General features: G+C 47.0%; 1 protein-coding gene across 1 annotated transcript; it reads right to left on the bottom strand.

Moving 5' to 3' along the window:
* Positions 1-1,278: 1,278 nt before the first annotated feature.
* mrpl38 (mitochondrial ribosomal protein L38) lies at positions 1,279-20,685 on the bottom strand. The gene is made up of 9 exons (XM_070858161.1): positions 20,533-20,685; positions 16,787-16,963; positions 15,641-15,772; positions 14,085-14,290; positions 11,269-11,341; positions 9,388-9,433; positions 6,422-6,580; positions 5,242-5,378; positions 1,279-1,597 (listed from the first exon to the last, which is right to left on the bottom strand). Exons 1-9 carry the CDS (start codon positions 20,624-20,626, stop codon positions 1,461-1,463), a joined length of 1,161 nt encoding a protein of 386 aa, XP_070714262.1. The 5' UTR covers positions 20,627-20,685; the 3' UTR covers positions 1,279-1,460.
* Positions 20,686-22,007: the final 1,322 nt, after the last annotated feature.

The following is a 22,007-nucleotide window of genomic DNA, read 5'->3' as shown; positions in this document are numbered from 1 at the left end:
ATAAGGGGAACCGAGCTAAAGATATTTCCTTTTATAATAGGAGTACAAACTATGGTCAGTCAGCCACTTGTGGCTCCTGGCAATGCAGCCCACGTAGCCCAGCTACATTTGTACTGACATTTCGGACATGTCCGGTTTGAATTTCGTGGGCCTGGAGATTTGGAAAGGACTGCTCTTAATAACCGTTGTACTTGGATTACCAGTGTCAGCTGTGGCTCAGTTTGTAGCACACTTGCTTGAGTCAGAAGGTTGTGGGTTCAAGTCCTGCTCCAGGAACTTGAGCACAAAAATCTAAGCTGACACTCCAGTGCTGAGGGAGTGCTGCACTGTCGGAGGTGCTGTCTTTTGGATTAGACTCTAAACCGAGGCCCCGTCTGCTCTCTCAGGTGGATGTAAAAGATCCCACAGCACTATTTTGAAGAGGAGCAGGAAAGTTATCCCCGGTGTCATGGCCAATATTTATCCCTCAATCAACATAAAAACAGATTATCTGGTCATTATCGCATTGCTGTTTGTGGAAGCTTGCTGTGCACAAGTTGGCTGCCATGTTTCCCACATTACAACAGTGACAACGCTTCCAAAGGTACTTCATTAGCTGTAAAGCGCTTTTGACACATCCGGTGGTCGTGAAAGGCGCTACATAAATTCCTGTCTTTCTTTCTGTTGCCTCAGTGGACAAACCCTGAATCAGAACGTCAAGGTCGAAGCAACTGAAGCTGAAGATAGTCTGCTCCTCATAATTCAAAGATGCTCAAGTCAATTTATCTGATAAATTAAGCGGGTTTTTTGGCACTAGAATTCCCAATTCACCGTGTTATTTATGTGCTTAATTAGAATAAGTAAATAATTCAGATCTTTCAGCACAAAACCCAACTTCAAATTATGAGTAGACTGCACATGCAGATCATGGGAACATGGATTTAAAATGTTGCCTTGGGGGCTCAACAGCTGACATCTAAGTGGCCCACGAAGTCAAAAAGCTCAGACACAGCTAACTGATAACCTTTACGGCATGTACAGTAATTTGGTGGTATGCAAGAATGAACAAACTTGCATTTATATAGCGCTTTTCACGACACCAGGACATCCACATGCACTTTAGAGACAATAAGGTACTTTTGAAGTGTAGTCGCTGTTACAATGTGCTCCCTTTCAGAAAAATTTTTCTGTACAACAGTCTGGGTCAGTGACTCAGGCCAGCAGCTTTCAGTTTGACATCGGAACTCTGATTGAAAATAAATTGCCCACATTCTCGATGTCTACCCGAGTACACCAACATATTAGAAAAATATTTATTTCTGCTCCATCTTTACAGAAGTTTTTTTTGACAATTGGTCAGGTGAAATTGTTCACAGGACTGCCGCTGAATCGACAGAGGGTGGCAGCGAGAACAGCCTTGGACGGTAGGCCGCAGCTCCAGCTGCCGAGGCCTGGGATCTTCGGGAGAAGCTGTTGCTGGATCAGTAGATGCCGTAGGTGGGCTCGTGGCTGTCCCTGTACCGGTCCAGGTACCGGAGCGGCTCACCGTGTGGATATTTCTTCTGAGGCGGATGGTAAACTGGAGGGAAGTCATATTCAAACACTGGCTCCTTCATATCTATCAGGGAACACAGGGAAATTATTGTTTCTCCTCATCAACTCGATCTCCTCTGTCCCTTCATCCGGCAATGAAAGTCCCGTTCCTTTCATTTTCTAAGACTGTTTCTCATGTCCCATGCAATTCTAACCCACAGGCTCCATCTCTTTCCTTGGGTGGCACCACCTGCTGCCTTTCGCCTATTGACAGTTCTGGCCTCACTAGCTCCTTCATTGCTAAAGCTGCCTGCAAGGAGCTTGGTTTCTTCTTCCGTTGCCGAACACTCCTCTTCTATTTAATAATTCTCGTACATCTCTATAAAAAGCTCACATACCTCCAGGACTTCAATACTGCTCCCAAATCTGATGAGAGTCTTCCAGCACCTGTCACACTCTGAACAGGATGCAAGTAGAAGTTTATCCGATAGGCGACTCCTCCCTCACATTCAAGCTCCCAACCACTCTCTCCTAGTATAATTACTCTGGGTCTCTATTGTATCAATACTGCTGTGGTTTGCTCTTGTTCTTCCTATAAGGCGAACACTCTGGCAAGCACACTTCCTCTTTCCTACATCCTCACTGTCTTGTAAATAAGACACAGCATATTGGGCCCAAGTTTCCACACGATAAAAAACGGGCGTCCCTCCGAGCTGGGCGCCCGTTTTTCGCGACTAAAACGCCGCCGGAAAAAAAACTCGCGATTCTGGAGAGCCCTGCAGCTCCTTGTCTGTTTGGCACGGCGCCCAGGGGGGCGGAGCCTGCACTCGCGCCGATTTTGGAAGTGGGAGGGGGCGGGTACTATTTAAATTAGTTTTTTTCCTGCCGGCAACCCTGCGCGTGCGCGTTGGAGCGTTCGGGCACGCGCAGTGTGAAGGAAACATTGGCACTGGCCATTTTTGTAGTTCTTTGTAGCTGTTTAATTTTTGAAAATTTTTTAATAAAAGCACACTGAGGCTTCCTGCAGCCTTCTCACTGTCTCCTTCCCGCCCGCCGTCGGGAATGTCTTCCTCCCCCCCCCCCCCCGCTGCGTTCGGGTGGGCGGTCGGTCGGTCTGTCCCGCACTCCCTCCCTCCCGCCCGCCCGCCATCAGGAACGGCTTCCTCCTCCCCCCACTGCCGTCGGGAACGAACGAACTTGTGAGGCTGGCTGAAGCACTTTCACACAGGTAGGAAGATGGTTTATTTAATCTTTTCTTAGCTTATAAATGTTTATTCAGGTTGGATTTATTTGTATAATATTTGTAGAAGTATAAATAAGGATTTATTGTAGAATTTAATGACTTCCCTTCCCCCCCCCCCTCCCCCTCACCCTCACCTCGTTCTGGACGCCTAATTCGTAACCTGCGCCTGATTTTTTAATGTGTAGAACAGGTTTTTTCAGTTCTACAAAAATCTTCACTTGCTTCATTCTAACTTAGTTTGGAGTACATTTTCACTGTGGAAACTTTGAAATCAGGCGTCAGTGGCCGGACACGCCCCCTTTTGAAGAAAAAATTCTGTTCCAAAGTAGAACTGTTCTACCTGACTAGAACTGCAGAAAAAAAAATGTGGAGAATTGCGATTTCTAAGATAGTCCGTTCTCCACCAGTTGCTCCTAAAAATCAGGCGCAAATCATGTGGAAACTTGGGCCCATTGTCTCCCAGGACCTCAAAACTGAAACTCTTCAATTCCCCTCAGCCTTTTCTTCCTTCAATTTGCAGGCTTTTAATAATCCAAGTTTGGCAACCCTTAATCACTACTTCCCAATTTACCTCACCTTCCCTTTTATTCTTTCCAACTCGGGTGATATCCTGCACTGTCGTCTTTTGCCTTTTTATTAATACTAAAATGTTTCTAAAAACTCAAGAATCAAGAATTTTGGTTTCTGTCGACACCCGGTCTGGTCCAGTCACAAACGTTACTGGCCCAGGTACAGACCCAGTCTCGGGGTCTCCAGTTAATAGAGCTCATTGTTTTCGTTCTCTGGGACAGTTCCTTTCAGCTATGATCTTATTGAATGGCGGTGCAGGGTCGAAGGGCCGAATGGCCTGCTCCTGCACCTAATTTCTATATTTCACAACCTCACTCTTTCCCTCCCATTCTCCACTTGATTTCACCCTCTCTGCACAATATTCGGTACAACCGGCCTCTGATCACATCCCCACTGCTGTCTTGCCTTGGTGCTGCCCTGCTCAACTCTCCAATTCTGTCCGGATATCCAGCCTCATGCCATGGCAACAGCATCACCACCTCAGCCGCTTGCCCATAACAAAGTAAAAGCACCCTATGAAGGGAATACCACAGCGATCCCAATGTGACAACAAAACATTTTTTTTTTAAAGTCTTCCCAGGATGCGGGCGTCGCTGGCAAGACTGGCATTTATTGCACATCCCCAAGTGCCCTTGAGAAGGTGGTGGTGAGCCGCCTTCTGGAACCGCTTCAGTCCACAGTGCTGACTTTGTTGTAGCGGTTTGGTGCTGAGTGGCTTGCTGGGCCATTTCAGGGGGGCAGTTAAGAGTCAACCACATGGCTGTGGGTCTGGAGTCACATATAGGCCAGACCGGGTAAGGGCAGCAGATTTCCTTCAACACATGAACCCAGCAGGCATAACACAACTGCAGCTTTACTGCATGTGTGTTACATGGGTAGGCCCTCTCATTGTTTAAATGTCATGCCTGGTGCTAGAGAGGCAAGAGAGGCTCGTTGTGGTCATTGTTTTGTTGTTGCTGAGCAACCAGCATTTCCACCGTCTCCAGGCCTGGTTAGGCAAACCGCACTACACGATGAGTGTCGGATCCGCACGGAATTTATTCCAGGAAGTCAACCTGCATCAAATCATTTGCCCTAGCCACTCTCCAAGGGAGGTAGCCTCCATACCGACACCAAACCCCATGGTTGGCGCTGTGTGTTGCAGTGTCAATGCTGAGCACCATTAGTCGGGTGGACACAGGTTGGCTCACCCCACTCTAGTCAGTTCCCGATCTGAGCAATATCAGGCAGGAATGTGCTAGGCAGAGGATGCACATGGGGGGAGGGCGAGATCAAAGGTGTGGTGAATCTGGATGGATTTTTATCATGCGCTTCCTGCAAACTGCATGGTCGGCCTATCCTCAGTAAAGCTACAGATCCCAGATTGGAACAACATATACTGGAAACCTGAGAGGAAATACCCCAAGAGGGTAAATACAGGTTGAACCTCCCTTATCCGGAACCCTCGGGACCTGGCCTGTTCTGGATAAGGGATTTTTCCGGACGAGGGGTGGTCAAGTTAAATTGGATGTTACAGGTAATGAGCAAGGGGATATCGGGGCTGGCTGTCTTGGGGCTGGGAGTGCGGCAGAGAGATCATGAGGGGGGGGGGGCATTGGGGGAGGGGTGATGGATCATGGGGTCAGGCCAGCGATTGCGGGAGTCTGCAGCGAGAAAGGACTTCAATTTGTTCACGTTGGAGTTCTACGCATGCGCCACCCGGTGGCCGGGAATGGTTCCGGACGAGAGGTGGTTCCAGATAAGGGAGTTCTGGATAAGGGAGGTTCAACCTGTACTCAGCAAAATAAAAAAAAATGTCTCATCTAGACTTAGCATTCAGAACTACACCCACAGTAGTTCCTGAAGATGTCATTCACCAGCTGTGACTAACTGTACACGCCGTTTTTAAAACGCGTGGGGAGCATGGCAGGGCTTACCGAGAAGGTTGTGGAAGGTGTGAGTGACTGACTCATCCCAGCGACACTGGAAGAAAGATAGCCCGGCTGGAGTCAACAGATCCTGATGTTTCTTGTAGAAATCAAAGGTTTTAAAGGTTCGCATCTTCAGGCTGTGACTGTAAAGAAGTACACACGGTGAGGCGAGCAAGATCTACGTGTACCAGTGATCCCAGCTCACTCAGCTATACACAGACCAGTCATCCATTCAGACCAGTCATCCACTGAACTCACTGACGCACATACTCATAACAGTTACTGTAGCCAGTTACAGATAAACCACATTCATCGGCTGACACACACAAAGGAACGCACGTAGACAGAAAGACAGACACACACACACACACACAGACCGGGAGAGAGTCTGACTGAGAGAGAATGACAGACTGAAAGCCAGGCAGAGACACAAGCACGTACAGGCATACACACAGAGGCGCACACAGATACATACATACATCATCATCATAGGCAGTCCCTCGAATCGAGGATGGCTTGCTTCCACGCCAAAAAGTTCACGAGTGTTTCAATGCAGGACCTAATATTCCAGGTCCCAAACTAAATCTTGAAGGGTGGAAGATGCCTGTGCATGGATTTTTTTTAACATGTGGTGACCGTTGCACACCAGCCACTACAAGGACTTGACAGAGCTAGGTCTTGGTCCAGTGGCAAAAGTTGACCAAGACGACTGGAGACCAACCGCTGCACGGACCCAGTGCGCACATATGTGGGCTGGCCCGTGCTGCCCCTGGGTCATCCCCTCTGCTGGGCCCCGAACTCACACTTCTCCTGGGCCCCGATCAGGTCCTGACAACCTCGACAGTATTTAGTAAGAAAAAGGCTAGACATGCGAAATGAATACAGACACCTACAAACCTACATATGCATAACACATATCTCAATTCAGTATTATGCAGAGGCTCTGAATGGCTACATACAGAAGATGCACTTAGATCAACCTCGAAAAGCTTCATTAAGCTAAGGTTATGAACTCATCGGGCAAATTTTACCTGCAAAAAAAAAATAGTAGCAAATATAGTGCAATACTCAGCCCTGCCCATCTGAGGCAGGGCAGAGTTAATGATAAATGCACTATACTGTCTCAAATCAAACCTCTTAGACAATGAGGAACGCTCTGTTCTAAGCGTTCATAGTTTCCGCTTACCATGGTGACGGTTTGGAGTCTTCTGTGAAATCGATGATTTTATCTTGTTTAAAAAGGATGAAGATGCATCGGTGATATCCTGTGCCTTTAGCAGGGAAAGGGGGGAAATAGTGGCAGATGTCCTCTCCCTCCGGTACAGCATTCCCAGGAATATTACCACTGTACAACAAGAAAATAATGAAATAGACTGGAGTCCAGTTTGATTCATTTGCCATGCCCACCATTTGTAGAATAGAGTGATCTCAGTGCGACACAACAAAATGCTTAAAAACCTTTAACAAAGTTCAACACACAAGACTGATACATTTAATCCAGTGGAGATTTAAGGGAAAGCCTGGGAATGGATAAGAATTTAGCAGAATGATAAGTGTCAGTGGGTATTTGTTAGGGTAATGATGTCGGGGTGGAGAGAAGTAACGAATGGAGTACCCCAGGGACCAGCATTGAGACCTCTATTGTTTTTAAATGATATTAATAAGCTTTAATTCAGATGCTTGAATGCCAATTTGCAGACAAATCCAAACTAGAAGGGGTGGGGCAGAGCGAGAGGAGAACATAAGAACTAGGACCAAGAGTAGGCCACCTGGCCCCTTGAGCCTGCTCCGCCATTCAATAAGATCATGGACTCAGCTCCACTTCCCCGCCCGCTCGCCATAACCCCTTATCGTTTAAGAGGAAGGACAGGCAAATTTGAGGAGGTGGTTGGTGAACTTCAGAATAAGGTAAATGAACTCGGAAGTGGGCAGAACAGCGATAGATCATATTCCAGTAAAAAAACAAAATACAGCAAGTAGCCTTCACGCCCGAGTCAGAAGGTTGTGGGTTCAAGTTCCACTCCAGGAAACTTGAGCACAATAATCTAGTCTGACACTCCAGTGCAGTACTGAGCGAGCACTGCACTGTCGGAGGTGCCGTCTTTCAGATGAGACGTTAAACCGAGGCCCCATCTGCTCTCTCAGGTGGACGTAAAAGAGCAGGGGAGTTATCCCCGGTGTCCTGGCCAATATTTATCACTCAATCAACATAACAAAAACAGATTAAATGGTCATTATCACATTGCTGTTTGTGGGAGCTTGCTGTGCGCAAATTGGCTGCCGTGTTTTCTACATTACAACAGTGACTGCATTTCAAAATGTACTTCATCAGCTGCAAAAGCGCTTTGGGACGTCCGGTGGTTGTGAAAGGCGCTATATAAATTCCAGCCTTACTTTCTTTTTGCAAATGGTGGAAATCTGAAATAACAGAAAAAGCTGGAAAGACTCAACAGGTCAGTCAGAACAGTGGCAAATGGAATTCCATCCGGAGAAGTGTGGGGTAATGCATTTGGGGAGGGCTAACAAGGCAAGGAATACACATTAAATGGTAGGACACTGAGAAGTGTAGAGGAACAGAGGGACCTTGGAGTGCATGACCACAGATCTCTGAAGGTAGCAGGCCAGGTAGATAAGGTGGTTAAGAAGGTATACGGAATGCTTGTATTCTATGCCTCGGCTAATAAAGGCAAGAGCAGGGAGTTTATGCTTGAACTGTATAAAACACTAGTTAGGCCACAGCTACAATACTGCATGCAGTTCTTGTCACCACATTACAGGAAAGATGTGATTGCACTAGAGAGGGTACAGAGGAGATTTACAAGGGTGTTGTCTGGACTGGAGAATTTTAGCTATGAGGAAACATTTTGATAGGCTGTGTTTGTTTTCTTTGGAACAGAGGAGGCTGAAGGAAGACCTTATTGAGGTGTATAAAATTATTAGTGGCCTAGATAGAGTGGATAGGAAGGACCTATTTCCCTTAGCAGAGGGGTCAACAACCAGGGGGCACAGATTTAAAGTAATTGGTAGGAGGTTTAGAGGGGATTTGTTTCACCCAGAGGGTTGTGGGGGTCTGGAACTCACGGCCTAAAAGGGTGGTAGAGGCAGAAACTCTCACCACATTTAAACATTACTTGGATGTGCACTTGAAGTGCCGTCTCCTACAGGGCTATGGACCAAGAGCTGGAAAGTGGGATTAGGCTGGATAGCTCTTTGTTGGCCAGCATGGACACAATGGGCCAAAATGGCTTCCTTCGTGCTGTAAATTTCTATGATTCTATAAGTTAATGAACCGGTGTGGATGCTTCATCAGAACTGCAAAGTAAGAGGTGGACAGGCATTAGGAGGGAAATATAAACAAACGCAGGAGGGAAACATTAGTGGAATGGTGTAACATATAATAGACAGGAGCACGACAGAAATAAAAGAGGGTAAAGAAATAGAAGGACTTGTGAATACTAAGTGAGAGCCACAGAAAGATAAAAAATTTGTTGTCAGGTATGAAATTAAAGAGGTTTGAAAATGAATTAGAAGCTTGCTGGCCAAGTACACCAGGTCTACCAGCTCTGAAATGAGAAAGAGCAGGCTAACAGGGAGAGAGTAGCCCCCCTCCCACCCTGTCCCACAGCCCCCAACTACGACCCCATCCAAAACTCTAACCCATCTTCCTCCCCCTCAGACTCCTACTGCCAGACCTGGAACCGAACCCCAGCCAAGAGTCAACATCTTCAAGATTAGAGAGGAGGTTGCCTGTGGAATATAAACGGTGACTTAAAAAAAGGGCCCTTATTGAGTACTTAGGCAATGCTGTAGTGACGTGAATGGAAAGGGATGTAACACAAGCATCCTTCCTGCATTGTGAATGATATTAATCCCCAAAATCAAAGAGGAGAACAAAGCTGCCAATTGATCTGTGATCATATAGCACAGGCAACTCAGTAGCAATCAACAGCAGCTCTATGCGATTTGGCTGGGGTACCGCAGGACGCAAACAGCTCATGTCCACCCTTTCATTTAAAAGCTGTAGTGTCCCTGCAGTACCCAACCCTCCCACTGGTAATGACCTGTTGGACAACTGGGAGTTATTTCCAGTTGTTGGATGAAATGGCGTTAGACTCAAGAGAGTAACATTTAGCTGCCAAACCCAATACTCACACCAGCCAGTGGATGTACTCGGACTCATTGTCTCTCAGATGTCCGTCTGAAATATGAAAGACCAACAGGTTAAAATCTTTAGCCGATCAGCACATTTCCACTCAAATCTCAGATGCCAAGTTATTGGGAGCTTGTAAACGACCAACTAGTATCTTTCTTAGTCCTTTAGAATGGGGATGTCCAAACTGAAGTCTGTGGGTGACATGCCACCAATGTTCCCTGTAATTTTTTGGGGGCCGCGCAGCCCATTCAATAGTCCACCCATCCGCGTTTTTTTAAATTTGAAAGCCAGGGCAGGACAGGACGTCTAGAGCGCTGGGCAGTCACCCTTGGGCCCAGGCATCTCTGTTCTCTTTCTACTTAGATTTTGTACTTGCTGTTTGGAATTTATGGGCTGGCAGTTTGGAACGGATGGATTGAGCTTCAATCCACAACCTTGATTCAGTGACCACATGATGAAACCAGTGACCCCCAACAGTGGGCATTTGAAACCGGATTCCTGAGTCGCATTGTCAACTTGGATATCAATAAAACATAATGCTGTGTTTGTGCATTTTTTATACCTTGTTGAAGTCCTGGGAAAAACACCCAGCAGTACATTTTCTAAAATATGATTTTGTCCTTCCAAACTTGAGTTGTCCGTGAAGAGAGCATTTTAAAATTTATAACCTGGGTATTTCAGTTGTTAACACTGGGGTACAGTACTGGTGGGTACAGGTCTGTCACTGTATAACACTGGGGTACAGTACTGGTGGGTACAGGTCTGTCATTGTATAACACTGGGGTACAGTACTGGTGGGTACAGGTCTGTCACTGTGTAACACTGGGGTACAGTACTGGTAGGTACAGGTCTGTCACTGTATAACACTGGGGTACCGTACTGGTGGGTACAGGTCTGTCATTGTATAACACTGGGGTACAGTACTGGTAGGTACAGGTCTGTCACTGTATAACACTGGGGTACCGTACTGGTGGGTACAGGTCTGTCACTGTATAACACCAGGGTACAGTACTGGTGGGGACAGATCGGTCGCTGTACAACACTTGGGTACAGTTTTGGTGGGCACAGGTCTGTCACTATATAACACTGGGGTACAGTACTGGTGGGTACAGGTCTGTCACTGAACAGTCAACAGTCAGGGAGATATATAACCAGGGCATGCTTTAAATGGAAAGTACTGCTTGGCGATGTTCCTGCCCCGATATCCAAGTGATAGCAGACTTGTATACACCAGTACTATACCCCAGTGTTATACAGCGACAGACCTGTACCCAGCAGTACTGTACCCCAGTGTTATACAGTGACAGACCTGTACCCACAAGTACTGTACCCCAGTGTTATACAGTGACAGACCTGTACCCACGAGTACTGTACCCCAGTGTTATAGTGACAGACCTTCTTCCCACCAGTACTGTACCCCAGTGTTATACAGTGACAGACCTGTACCCATCAGTACTGTACCCCAGTGTTATAGTGACAGACTGTACCCACCAGTACTGTACCCCTGTGTTAGTGACAAACCTGTACCGACTAGTACTGTATCCCAGTGTTAGACAGTGACAGACCTGTACCCACCAGTACTGTACCCCCGTGTTAGTGACAGACCTGTACCGACCAGTACTGTATCCCAGTGTTATACAGTGACAGACCTGTACCCACCAGTACTGTACCCCAGTGTTATACAATGACAGAACTGTACCCACCAGTACTGTACCCCAGTGTTAGTGACAGACCTGTACCCCAGTGTTAGTGACAGACCTGTACCCACCAGTACTGTACTCCAGTATTATACAGTGACAGACCTGTAGCCATCAGTACTGTTATATGTTGGTCACTTTACAAACTTTTGAGTGTACTCTCGAGTTCCAGGCAATACAGACCTGGATTGGTGAGTAGCAGTGTCCATAAGGAGCCCTCTTCTGCTTCGAATGACACCCTTGGAAGATCTGTAGCCTGGGAATGAAAAACAAAGTGCGGGTGAGATGCAGAATCAGGAAATAATCTGCACAAGTAACATTACCCCATCACTAAAAGTGTGCTTGAACCACAACACTGGCTTTAATACAGGGGAGTGAGACAGTACTGGGTTTTACTCTCCAAGGTCAGTAACATGTCCGAAAATCGGCCACTGACTGACGGGATCAAATCATGTTTCATGTTAGCCTTTCATACTACTTTTGCCAGAAGATCTGGACCTCGGTTAGTTGGTCTACCATTGCAAGGATGAGAGCAGGGTGTGTGCTTCTTTACTGAGGGCAACAGAGAGGGAAGTGAGAGCAGGGCCTGTCCTGGGATAGTTATAGATCTATCCCACATACAGATCACTGGCATTAATTCACCGTAAATGTATACTTCTGGCTGCGTGACAGTGGAACAGCGTGTACTGGCCCATCTTAACATGCCCATTCCTACTAAGTGGCTGGGGGGGGTAAGAAAGAAAGAAGACTTGGATTTATGTAACGCCTTTCACGACCACCAGACGTCCCAAAGCACTTTATAGCTAATGAAGTACTTTTGGAGTGTAGTCACTGTTGTAATGTGGGAAACGCGGCAGCCAATTTGCGCACAGCAAGCTCCCACAAACAGCAATGTGATAATGGCCAGATAATCTGTTTTTTATGTTGATTGAGGGATAAATATTGGCCCGGACACCAGGGATAACTCCCCTGCTCTTGTTCAAAATAGCGCCATGAGATCTTTTACGTCCACCTGAGAAAGCAGACGGGGCCTCAGTTTAACAGCTCATCCAAAAATCGGCACCTGACAGTGCAGCACTCCCTCAGCACTGAACTGAAGGGTCAGCCTAGATTTTTGTGCACAAATCTCTGGAGTGATAAGTCCCCAAGGCACCATCTGCCGTCAAAATTAACACAGATCCAGGTCATGGGGAAAGTCTGAAACATTCAGAAGGCGTACACATTAGCTGGAGTCACTCTTGCTATTCCTCAATGCCCTATATAAATAATTCAATGAATCGAATTTATGTGTTTCAATAATGCCCAACTACTATGTATTATTGATCATATCAGTTTGAAAATACTCATGGAAGGAGGTTAGATGGTGCAATCGGTTTCAAATCTGGCCCAGATTGACTGGGGATCCGATGTAAAATGTGCCTGCGCAGTCTCAAATCTAGTCCCCAGTGGATACAACCTACGCGATGACAATGCCCCTGATTACTAAACTCAGGTCAATATCACTGAGAGTGGCCACGGGATGGGCGACCTGACAAATGGAAAAATGTTAGACTGGCCCAGTAGACTGTGTTCTTCTGAGATTGGGCGGAACAGCTGGGAGCTTTGTTCTGCATTTAAATGCATGTACGTGATTTAGGAGGCCTCAATACTGACCAATAGTGGACGAGCATTCAATTCCCTTGCACTCATGGCTCTGACCCAACAATTTGAGAGATCTGAACTCCTAATCACCTCATCACTTACTGATAGTCTAATCTTAATTCAAAGTAGCTTCACTGAATTTTCTTCAATTTAATTATTATGTCCTACTTTGCAGCTTTTAAGTGGCTCAATTCAAACTACTGGATAAGTCAAAATTGTTTGAGTGCAAGATGCGAATAAGCTATCAGGAGAAGACTGGCCCCCAATTCAGCATTTGCATGCTGTGTGTTATATATGACCACTCAACCTCTGTCGTCGAGCTATAGTACGCGGACGACGCCTGCGTCTGCGCTCAAATAGAGGCTGAACTCCAAGTCATAGTCAACGTACTTACTGAGGCGTACGAAAGCATGGGCCTTACGCTAAACATCCGTAAGACAAAGGTCCTCCACCAACCTGTCCCCACCGCACAGCACTGCCCCCTAGTCATCAAGATCCACGGCTTGGCCCTGGACAACGTGAACCATTTCCCATACCTCTCATCAACAAGAGCAGACATTGACGACGAAATTCAACACCACCACCAGTGCGCCAGTGCAGCCTTCGGCCGCCTGAGGAAAAGTGTGTTTGAAGACCAGGCCCTCAAATCTGCCACCAAGCTCATGGTCTACAGGGTTGTAGTAATACTCGCCCTCCTGTATGGCTCAGAGACATGGACCATGTACAGCAGACACCTCAAGTCGCTGGAGAAATACCACCAACGATGTCTCCGCAAGATCCTGCAAATTCCCTGGGAGGACAGATGCCAACGTTAGCGTTCTCGACCAGGCCAACATCCCCAGCATTGAAGCACTGACCACACTTGATCAGCTCCGCTGGGCAGGCCACATAGTTCGCATGCCAGACACAAGACTCCCAAAGCAAGCGCTCTACTCAGAACTCCTTCACGGCAAACGAGCCAAAGGTGGGCAGAGGAAACGTTACAAGGACACCCTCAAAGCCTCCCTGATAAAGTGCGACATCCCCACTGACACCTGGAAGTCCCTGACCAAAGACCGCCCTAAGTGGAGGAAGTGCATTCGGGAGGGCGCTGAGCACCTCGAGTCTCGTCGCCGAGAGTATGCAGAAATCAAACGCAGGCAGCGGAAAGAGCGTGCGGTAAACCAGTCCCACCCATCCTTTCCCATGACTATCTGTCTCACCTGTGACAGGAACTGTGGCTCTGTATTGGACTGTTCAGCCACTTAAGGAATCATTTTTAGAGTGGAAGAAAGTCTTCCTCGATTCTGAGGGACTGCCTATAATGATGATATGTATGTGTAGATTATCCAGTACACTGGAGGTCTGCACCTTCATACCTCTGTGGGGGTGACCACATTTCCATGATGCACTGGCGTGACGTAGTTTTCATTGTCATACTGAACGCGCAGCATCACGCGTGGGACGAAGGTGGCTCCATTGAACAGGTCTCTGTAAACACCGTAGTGCTCACCGATATTCCGCAAATGAAAAGGTCCGTTCGTTTTCTCCCATTCGGCTTTCACCTCATCCAGTGGAATCAACACTGCAAGAAAAGGGAACTTGGCTTAACGCCACACAAACAAGCCTGCCATATCAATGATCTCTGTAGGCTGAGCGGCCGTGCTAGAGCTCCCATGCAGCCGGTTCACCGGCTTTTAAAGGGAAAAACCGCGCATGCACGCAGTTTTGAATGGGCTGTGCAGCCTATTAGAGGGGTCGCTCGACCTCCCAAAAATTTAAAGGGAACGTTGCCCTATGTCCACACACTTTTTATATTTGCAGCCTCTGCAAATCAAATCGCTCCCATTGCTTAGTATAGGGACATGTCACTCAGTTTTAGTTTTCTCCCCTCTTAAAGCTATCAACTTTTGGCTTGGGTATGAATATACAGCCTGCAACTCCAGCACTGTGCTCAAGTGGGCAACAACATGTGCAAGGAATTTGGAAAGGAAGGAGAAGGCAGGGGGAAATGAGTTGGAGATGGCACAGGAATTAGCAAGGACAGAGGAAGGAGGTGATGGTGGCAATTTTGAACGGTAGTGAGACAGTACCTGAGGACATGGCACCACTTGCAATGCCCGTTAGCAATGTGAGTCAGGAAGAGAAGTTGTGGGTCACGGGGAGATGAACTCGGAATGTATCTGGGGAGATAGGAGAGAAACGGGAGAGACAGTAGTTCAGTGTTGGGCAGAGAGGAGACTTGGCCTGGTGGGCAAGGGGAAACAGAAGAGGTAGCTTAACATATGGTCTCAATTTAAGCGATGAAGCAGGAGGGAGTGGGGAGACAGGTTTAAGGAGACAATTGGAAAAGATGCCGGGGGTTAGCTCTGCTGTCCAGGATGATCCTTGAGTAGTAAGTTTGGCACAGGAGAGTGAGGCCCGATAATGCTTGATGTTTTATTTGTTCTTGCTTCAGTTTAATTTTACGTCTTAATAAATCTTGATTTTAGCCTGAAATTTCTCAGCATTATTTGTCCGGCAGTCCGAGCGATTCAGGGTTACTGTTACCAATGTAAATACCGATTATAAGCAGGTTTATTGATCACACAAACTCCCAGATGAACTCATGCATAAGCTTACATTTTGGTTCATTAGAAGAGCAAGATTGCTTGCAGAAGCTTTCGTTTGTGATAGGCACAAAGAAATAGTGTTTGGAGAGCACCGGAGTCATAACAACCCCATCAGCTCTATATACAGTCTGACCCGGGTTGGTAGTCAGTGGCCTCAGCCACATCCACATGACCGTCAGCAATGGTTACAACTCAGGGTGAACAAGAGCCGACTCAAAGCAATCACCAAACCAATGACAGAACCAATGTGTGCAGGAATCACATCAAGCTGACGTTAGCTTGCTTGTCCAACCGTGGTCACCTGCTTGTCAAACCTGACGTACATGTTCTGTGTCGCGATGCTCTCTCAAGGTCACTGTTTTTGTGGTTTTCCTCGACAATCCGTCTGCGTTCTTTCAACTCTTTCTTCCGACACTCTCTAAAATGAGGGAGACCAATGTCAATTCTCTCCGGAGCTGAAAAGAATTCAATGGAAAATACTGAGAAGTGGTACCAAATCCCTCTATTGTTCCCTGTATGCTGTAGACTTATTTTTTAATTCTCCCTCACTACTTTCCTACATTACAATAGTGACTACACTTTAAAAGTGCTTCATTGACTGTGAAGCGTTTTGGGACGGTTCGGTCATCGAGAAAGGCGCTATATCAATGCAAGTCTTTATTTCTTTCAAATCATTGAGCTATTTTGTTGTCAATAGTTATGAAGGGCTTGAAAGTAACAAATGCAAAATACGTCAAAGAAGAAATGTAGGGTCATTTGCCAAGTAGAATATCAAAATTAGAAAATACAAATTTAAGGGTAATTTTATTCACAATCTCACATAATTCAGGGTACCACAAAGTCAATGTATTCTGACTGGAAAGGACCAATCCCAACATAAAAGGAGAGGAAGAGCAAAGGGACTTCAAGGTGAACTTGGAAAGAATTCAAGAAAGTGAATGAACAGACAAACATGTACCATCAAACACGAGTTACATATGAATGGAGCAACCCATGTCCCACATTCACAGCCCAGCTACAGTCCAGGTTAGATGTGGAGTAAAGCTCCTCCTGCACTGCGTCATCAGGCACTTTGAGGTAAGGTATAGCAAGGTCAGATGCTAGGTAAAGCAGTTTCTGCAGTGCGCTGACAGCGTGCTTTAACTCCCAACCTGGGGCCACCTTCTGATGGACCAGCGACACATTCTGCTTTTCGACATCAGCCACCTGCACTCCGAGTGAGATTGCCGATTAAGCACCAAACTTCGGGCAATTTTGGTTAACTGGGTAGAGACAGACCAAACTCATCTCACACGGAACAGTCACACCCAGCAAAGAGATTTGCATCCCATTGGCCTCAGCTGGATATAAGCCAATGTCCCGGGAGGTGAAAGATCACAGATCTAAAACTTCCCATCACCAAGTTCACTTTGAAACGCTTGCAACCTTCCTGGCATGATACATTATTCACGTGGTCGAGTGTAACTTACTGGGCTCTTGTGTGTACTGTCGATACGTCCTCCACCAGTTCCGCTGCTGGCTCTTTGCCTCTGCCATCCGCAGATACCGTGCATAGCTGCGGTATTTCTCGAGGGACTCCAGGTTTGTCACATCGATCTCCTCATTGGGCATTGGCCCCAGTGGAGCTGCGCGTTTACATAGCACAGCTGAAAGAGAAGAGCGTGGAATAAGAAACACTGCAACAACTTTAAAGGCGCAAAACATCAGAGTTGCAGGTCAGACCTGAGCAGGTGTAAGAGGGGTAGTTAGGGGAGGTCACAGAAGCAAGTCTTTTAGGGGGCTACTTAAGGCAGGGAGAGATAAGGGTTCAGGGAGATGCTGCTGCCTCAGCTCATCTGCTGCCTCATCCATGCCTTTGTTACTTCTAGACATGACGATTCCAACGCACTCCTGGCTGGCCTACTACCTTCCACTCTCCGTAAACTTAAGTTCAACCAAAACTCCGCTTCCAAGTCCCCTTCCTCCATCGCTCCTGTGCTCGCTGACCTACAATGGCTCACGATCCGGCTACGCCTTGATTTTAACATTTTCATCTTTGTTTTTAAATCTCCCCTTGGCCTCGTCCCTCCCTATCTCTGTAACCTCCTACAACCCTCAGAGATCGCTGCGTTTCTACTGGCCTCTTGCGCATTCCTGATTTTCTTCGCTCCACCATTGGCAACCGTGCCTTCAGCTGCCAAGGCCCAAAGCTCTGGAATTCCCTCCCGAAATCTCTCCATTTCTCTCCCCTCCAAGTCGCTCCTTAAAACCTACCTCCTATTCGAATATCTCTTTATGTAGCTCGGTGACAAAGGTTGCCTGAAAACGCTCCTGTGAAGCGTCTTGGAACGAATTGCTGGAATTCTTTGAGGATGTATCAAACAAGGTGGATAAGGGGGAACCAGTGGATGTGGTGTATTTGAACTTCCAGAAGGCATTTGACAAGGTGTCACATAAAAGGTTCACGGGGTTGGGGGTAATAGAGGATTGGCTAACTAACAGAAAACCGAGAGTCGGGATAAATGGTTTATTCTCGGGATGGCAATCAGTAACGCGTAGGGTGCCGCAGGGATCAGTGCTGGAACCCCAACTATTTACAATCTATATTAATGACTTGGAAGAAGAGACCGAGTGTAACGTAGCCAAGTTTGCTGACAATACAAAGATGGGAGGAAAAGCAATATGTGAGGGGGACACACAAAATCTGCAAAAGGACATAGGCAGGCTAAGTGAGTGGGCAAAAATTTGACAGATGGAGTATAATGTTGGAAAGTGTGAGGTCATGCACTTCAGCAGAAATAAATCAAAGAGCAAGTTATTATTTAAATGGAGAAAGATTGCAAAGTGCTGCAGTTCAGTGGGACCTGGGGGTACTTGTGCATGAAACACAAAAGGTTAGTATGCAGATACAGCAAGTGATCAGGAAGGCAAATGGAATCTTGGCCTTTATTGCAAAGGGGATGGAGTATAAAAGCAGGGAAGTCTTGCTACAGTTATACAGGGTATTAGTGAGGCCACACCTGGAATACTGCGTGCAGTTTTGGTTTCCATATTTATGAAAGGATGTACTTGCTTTGAAGGCAGTTCAGAGAAGGTTCACAAGATTAATTCCAGAGATGAGAGGGTTGACTTTTGAAGAAAGGTTGAGTAGGTTGGGCCTCTACTCATTGGAATTCAGAAGAATGAGAGGTGATCTTATCAAAATGTGTAAGATTATGAGGAGGCTTGACAAGGTGGATGCAGAGAGGATGTTTCCACTGATGGGGGAGTATAGAACTAGAGGACATAATCTTAGAATAAGGGATCGCCCATTTAAACCTGAGATGAGGAGAAATTTCTTCTCGGAGGGTTGTGGATCTGTGGAATTCGCTGCTGCAGAGAGCTGTGGAAGCTGGGACATTGAATAAATTTAAGACAGAAATAGACAGTTTCTTAAACGATAAGGGGATAAGGGGTTATGGGGAGCGGGCAGGGAAGTGGAGCTGAGTCCATGATCAGATCAGCCATGATCGTATTAAATGGCAGAGCAGGCTCGAGGGGGCGTATGACCTACTTCTGCTCCTATTTCTTATGTTCTTATGTCTTTACGACATTAAATGCACCGTATATAAAATGTAAGTTGTTGTTTTGGTAATTGTTTCAAGATTTGCCACCTATGGCAATGCAGCAGGTGGAGAATGGTGTGCTGTAAACCAGAGTTGTAATAGAGGGAAGGTCAAGACAAAGACATAGGGGATGGAGCAGGCTGCAAAGACAAAGCTGGGGTAAGATGGATTTGCAGACCATGCCAAGGATTTTGAAGCTAATTCACTGGGGATGCAATAAAAATCGGCAAGGATCAGGTTGATAGGGGAAGCTTCATGCAGGAGAGGATTTGGGCCGTATTCTGAATGTACGGTAGAGTTTGTGTGCGGTAGAGCTCAGGTGGCCGGTGAGGCAGGCTTTGGAAAAATCGAGTCTTGAAGTGATTATGTGATAAGTATTTTAGGAGCAGTGGGAATGAATTAGGAGCAAAGACAGGTGATGTTTTGGAGGTGGAAGTAGAGGGTCTTGGTGAAGGACTGGATGCGGAGTTTAAAGCTCAACTCAGGATTGAGGGAACCACCGAGGATTTCCACTGTCAGGTTGTGGTTGATCCAAGGAGCGGGATGAGATCGGGACTGGAGGTGAACATATTGATAAGGAATATGAGAGCGCCAAAGATAGAGTCTTGGGCTACACCAGAGCTGACCCCATGAGCACAGAAGGAGAAGCCATTGCAGATGTGGTGGTGAGCTTGGGACAGCTAGAATTAGAACCATGGGAGGTCAGATGAGTAATGGGAGGTCAGATCCACAGAGAGGCATGAAGGAGGATGGTGTTATCGTCCTTGTTGAAGACCGCAGTGAGATTGAGGAGAGATTACACAGCAAGATCACAATCAACGTTTGATGACTTTGGCTGGGAAGTCAAAACCTGCAGGAAGACTGTGGGGAAAATCAGTGGTGAAAACAAACCATTCCTACTGTCTCCAGGCACCCCTGTCTCTAAATCAAACAACTTTAACTTATTAAAATAATTTGCTATCTGATGCTACCTCCATCCCTGCTTTGGGTTAGTTAGCTTTTCCCTAAGCAGAAGATGAACATCCACTCGGCAATGAGGTAACTGAGCTCAGCCGAGCTGGCAGTGGAACATAAGAATTAGGAGCAGGAGTAGGCCATTTGGCACGTTAAGCCTGCTCCGCCATTCAATAAGATGGTGATCTTCGACCTCACCTCCACTTTCCCGTCTTATCCCCATATCCTTCAATTTCCCGAGGGTCCAAAAGTCTTATCGATTTCAGCCTTGAATATACGCAACAATTCATCCGTCTCAGCCCTCTGTGGTAGAGAATTCCAAAGATTCACAATCCTGTGAGTGAAGACGTTTCTCCTCATCCCTTATCCTGAGACTGTGACCCCTGGTTCTAGACTCCCCAGCCCAGGTGAAACATCCTCCCTGCATCGACCCTGTCAATCCCCCTCAGAATCGTATATGTTTCAATGAGATCACCTCCCATTCTTCTACACTCCCGAGAGTATTGGCCCAATCTCCTCACAGGACAGCCCTCCGCTCCCAGTATATTACAATTGGCCTCAGTGCCCTGAGGGAAACCAGGTGCTCAGAGTGTTCCCATGGTGACCCGGCTGATGGCGCCGACCGATGGGCTCACAGGCCGGCCTTTTCATGCCCCAGTGCCCCGCCGCTCACTCACCCGTGCTCGTCACCGTTCTCACCGGCTCCGTCACCTTCAGGCTCCGAACCAAACCGCACAGCGGCCCCGGCCGCAGCCTCGCCAACCCCGCCATCTTCCTGCCAGGTCCGAGTCCCCAGTACTCCGTCAGCCCCTCAACGGCAGTCCTCCAGTATCCCGTCAGCCCCTCCCACAGCCGCTCACCGGCAGTCCTCCAGTATCCCGTCAGCCCCTCCCACAGCCGCTCACCGGCAATCCTCCAGTATCCCGTCAGCCCTCTGTGGTGGGCAGTGTGAACATTGTGATCGCTGTGTATGGGGGTCTGCGCCCACCGCCTCATGCTGAGCGAGCCGGAGCCGCAGCTGGAGCTGGGCCGGCCTGTGATGAAGGAGGCTCAATGCACGGCTGTAACCAGGTGGCCAGTGAAACACCTGGAGCTGTGTTTATCAGAGCGATGTATGCTGACATTTTCACAGCCTTTTGTTGGCATATATCCTGGCCAGTATCCCTCAATCAACATTTCAGAAACAGATTATCTGGTCATCATCAGCTGTGCGCAAAATGGCAAAACAGTGACTACACTCCAAAATTACTTCATTGGTTGTAAAGCGCTTTGGGATGTCCGGTGCACATGAAAGGTGCTATATAAATGCAAGTCTGTCTATATATCCAGGACAGTACAACCTTTGTTGATAAATCCAAACCTAATATCGCTGTCTGTCTCCCCAAAATCCTGAATTAAACATGTATTCAGTTTTCCCTTAAAAAAAATACAATAGTCCCTGCCTCAACCAAAGATTCCAGGTTGAGGCCTGACCGTGCCCTGGTATTCAGTTTAGATTCAGAAGATTAACTAATTAAAAAAAAATTGCTCTCCAGCTGCCAGCAATGTTGGCATGGCCACACTAGTTGCTCTGAGAAGGTGGTAGGGGTCATTTGTACTGCTGGAAATTACCCCTAAAAGATACTAATCTGTTTGTGTAGCCTGAGGAAAAAGAGTGTTTGATGACCATAGAAAATAGGTGCAGGAGTAGGCCATTCGAGCCTGCACCACCATTCAATAAGATCATGGCTGATCATTCACCTCAGTACCCCTTTCCTGCTTTCTCTTCATACTCCTTGATCCCTTTAGCCGTAAGGGCCACATCTAACTCCCTCTTGAATATATCCAACAAACTGGCAACAACTCTCTGTGGTAGGGAATTCCACAGGTTAACAAATCTGAGTGAAGAAGTTTCTCCTCATCTCAGTCCTAAATGACTTACCCCTTATCCTTAGACTGCATCCTCTGATTCTGCACTTCCCCAACATCGGGAACATTCTTCCAGCATCTAACCTGTCCCGTCCCATCAGAATTTTATCCCCTCTCATCCTTCTAAACTCCAGTGAATAAAGGCCCAGTCGATCCAGTCTCTCCTCATATGTCAGTCCAGCCAACCCGGGAATCAGTCTGGTGAATCTTCGCTGCACTCCCTCAATAGTAAGAACGTCCTTCC

This window comes from Pristiophorus japonicus, chromosome 16 (assembly GCF_044704955.1).
Source record: "Pristiophorus japonicus isolate sPriJap1 chromosome 16, sPriJap1.hap1, whole genome shotgun sequence".
Classification (NCBI taxonomy): domain Eukaryota; kingdom Metazoa; phylum Chordata; class Chondrichthyes; family Pristiophoridae; genus Pristiophorus; species Pristiophorus japonicus.
The sequence above is the reverse complement of the archived record's forward strand: the minus strand, read 5'-3'. Positions and strand labels throughout refer to the sequence as shown.

Coding starts and splice junctions, on each gene's coding strand:
- mrpl38 (XM_070858161.1), bottom strand. CDS start 20,626: ATGGCGGGGTTGGCGAGGCTGCGGCCGGGGCCGCTGTGCGGTTTGGTT. Junction 15,773..16,786: donor ACAGTACACACAAGAGCCCA/GTAAGTTACACT, acceptor AATTCTTTTCAG/CTCCGGAGAGAATTGACATT. Junction 5,379..6,421: donor GACTCCAAACCGTCACCATG/GTAAGCGGAAAC, acceptor ACTTCTTTACAG/TCACAGCCTGAAGATGCGAA.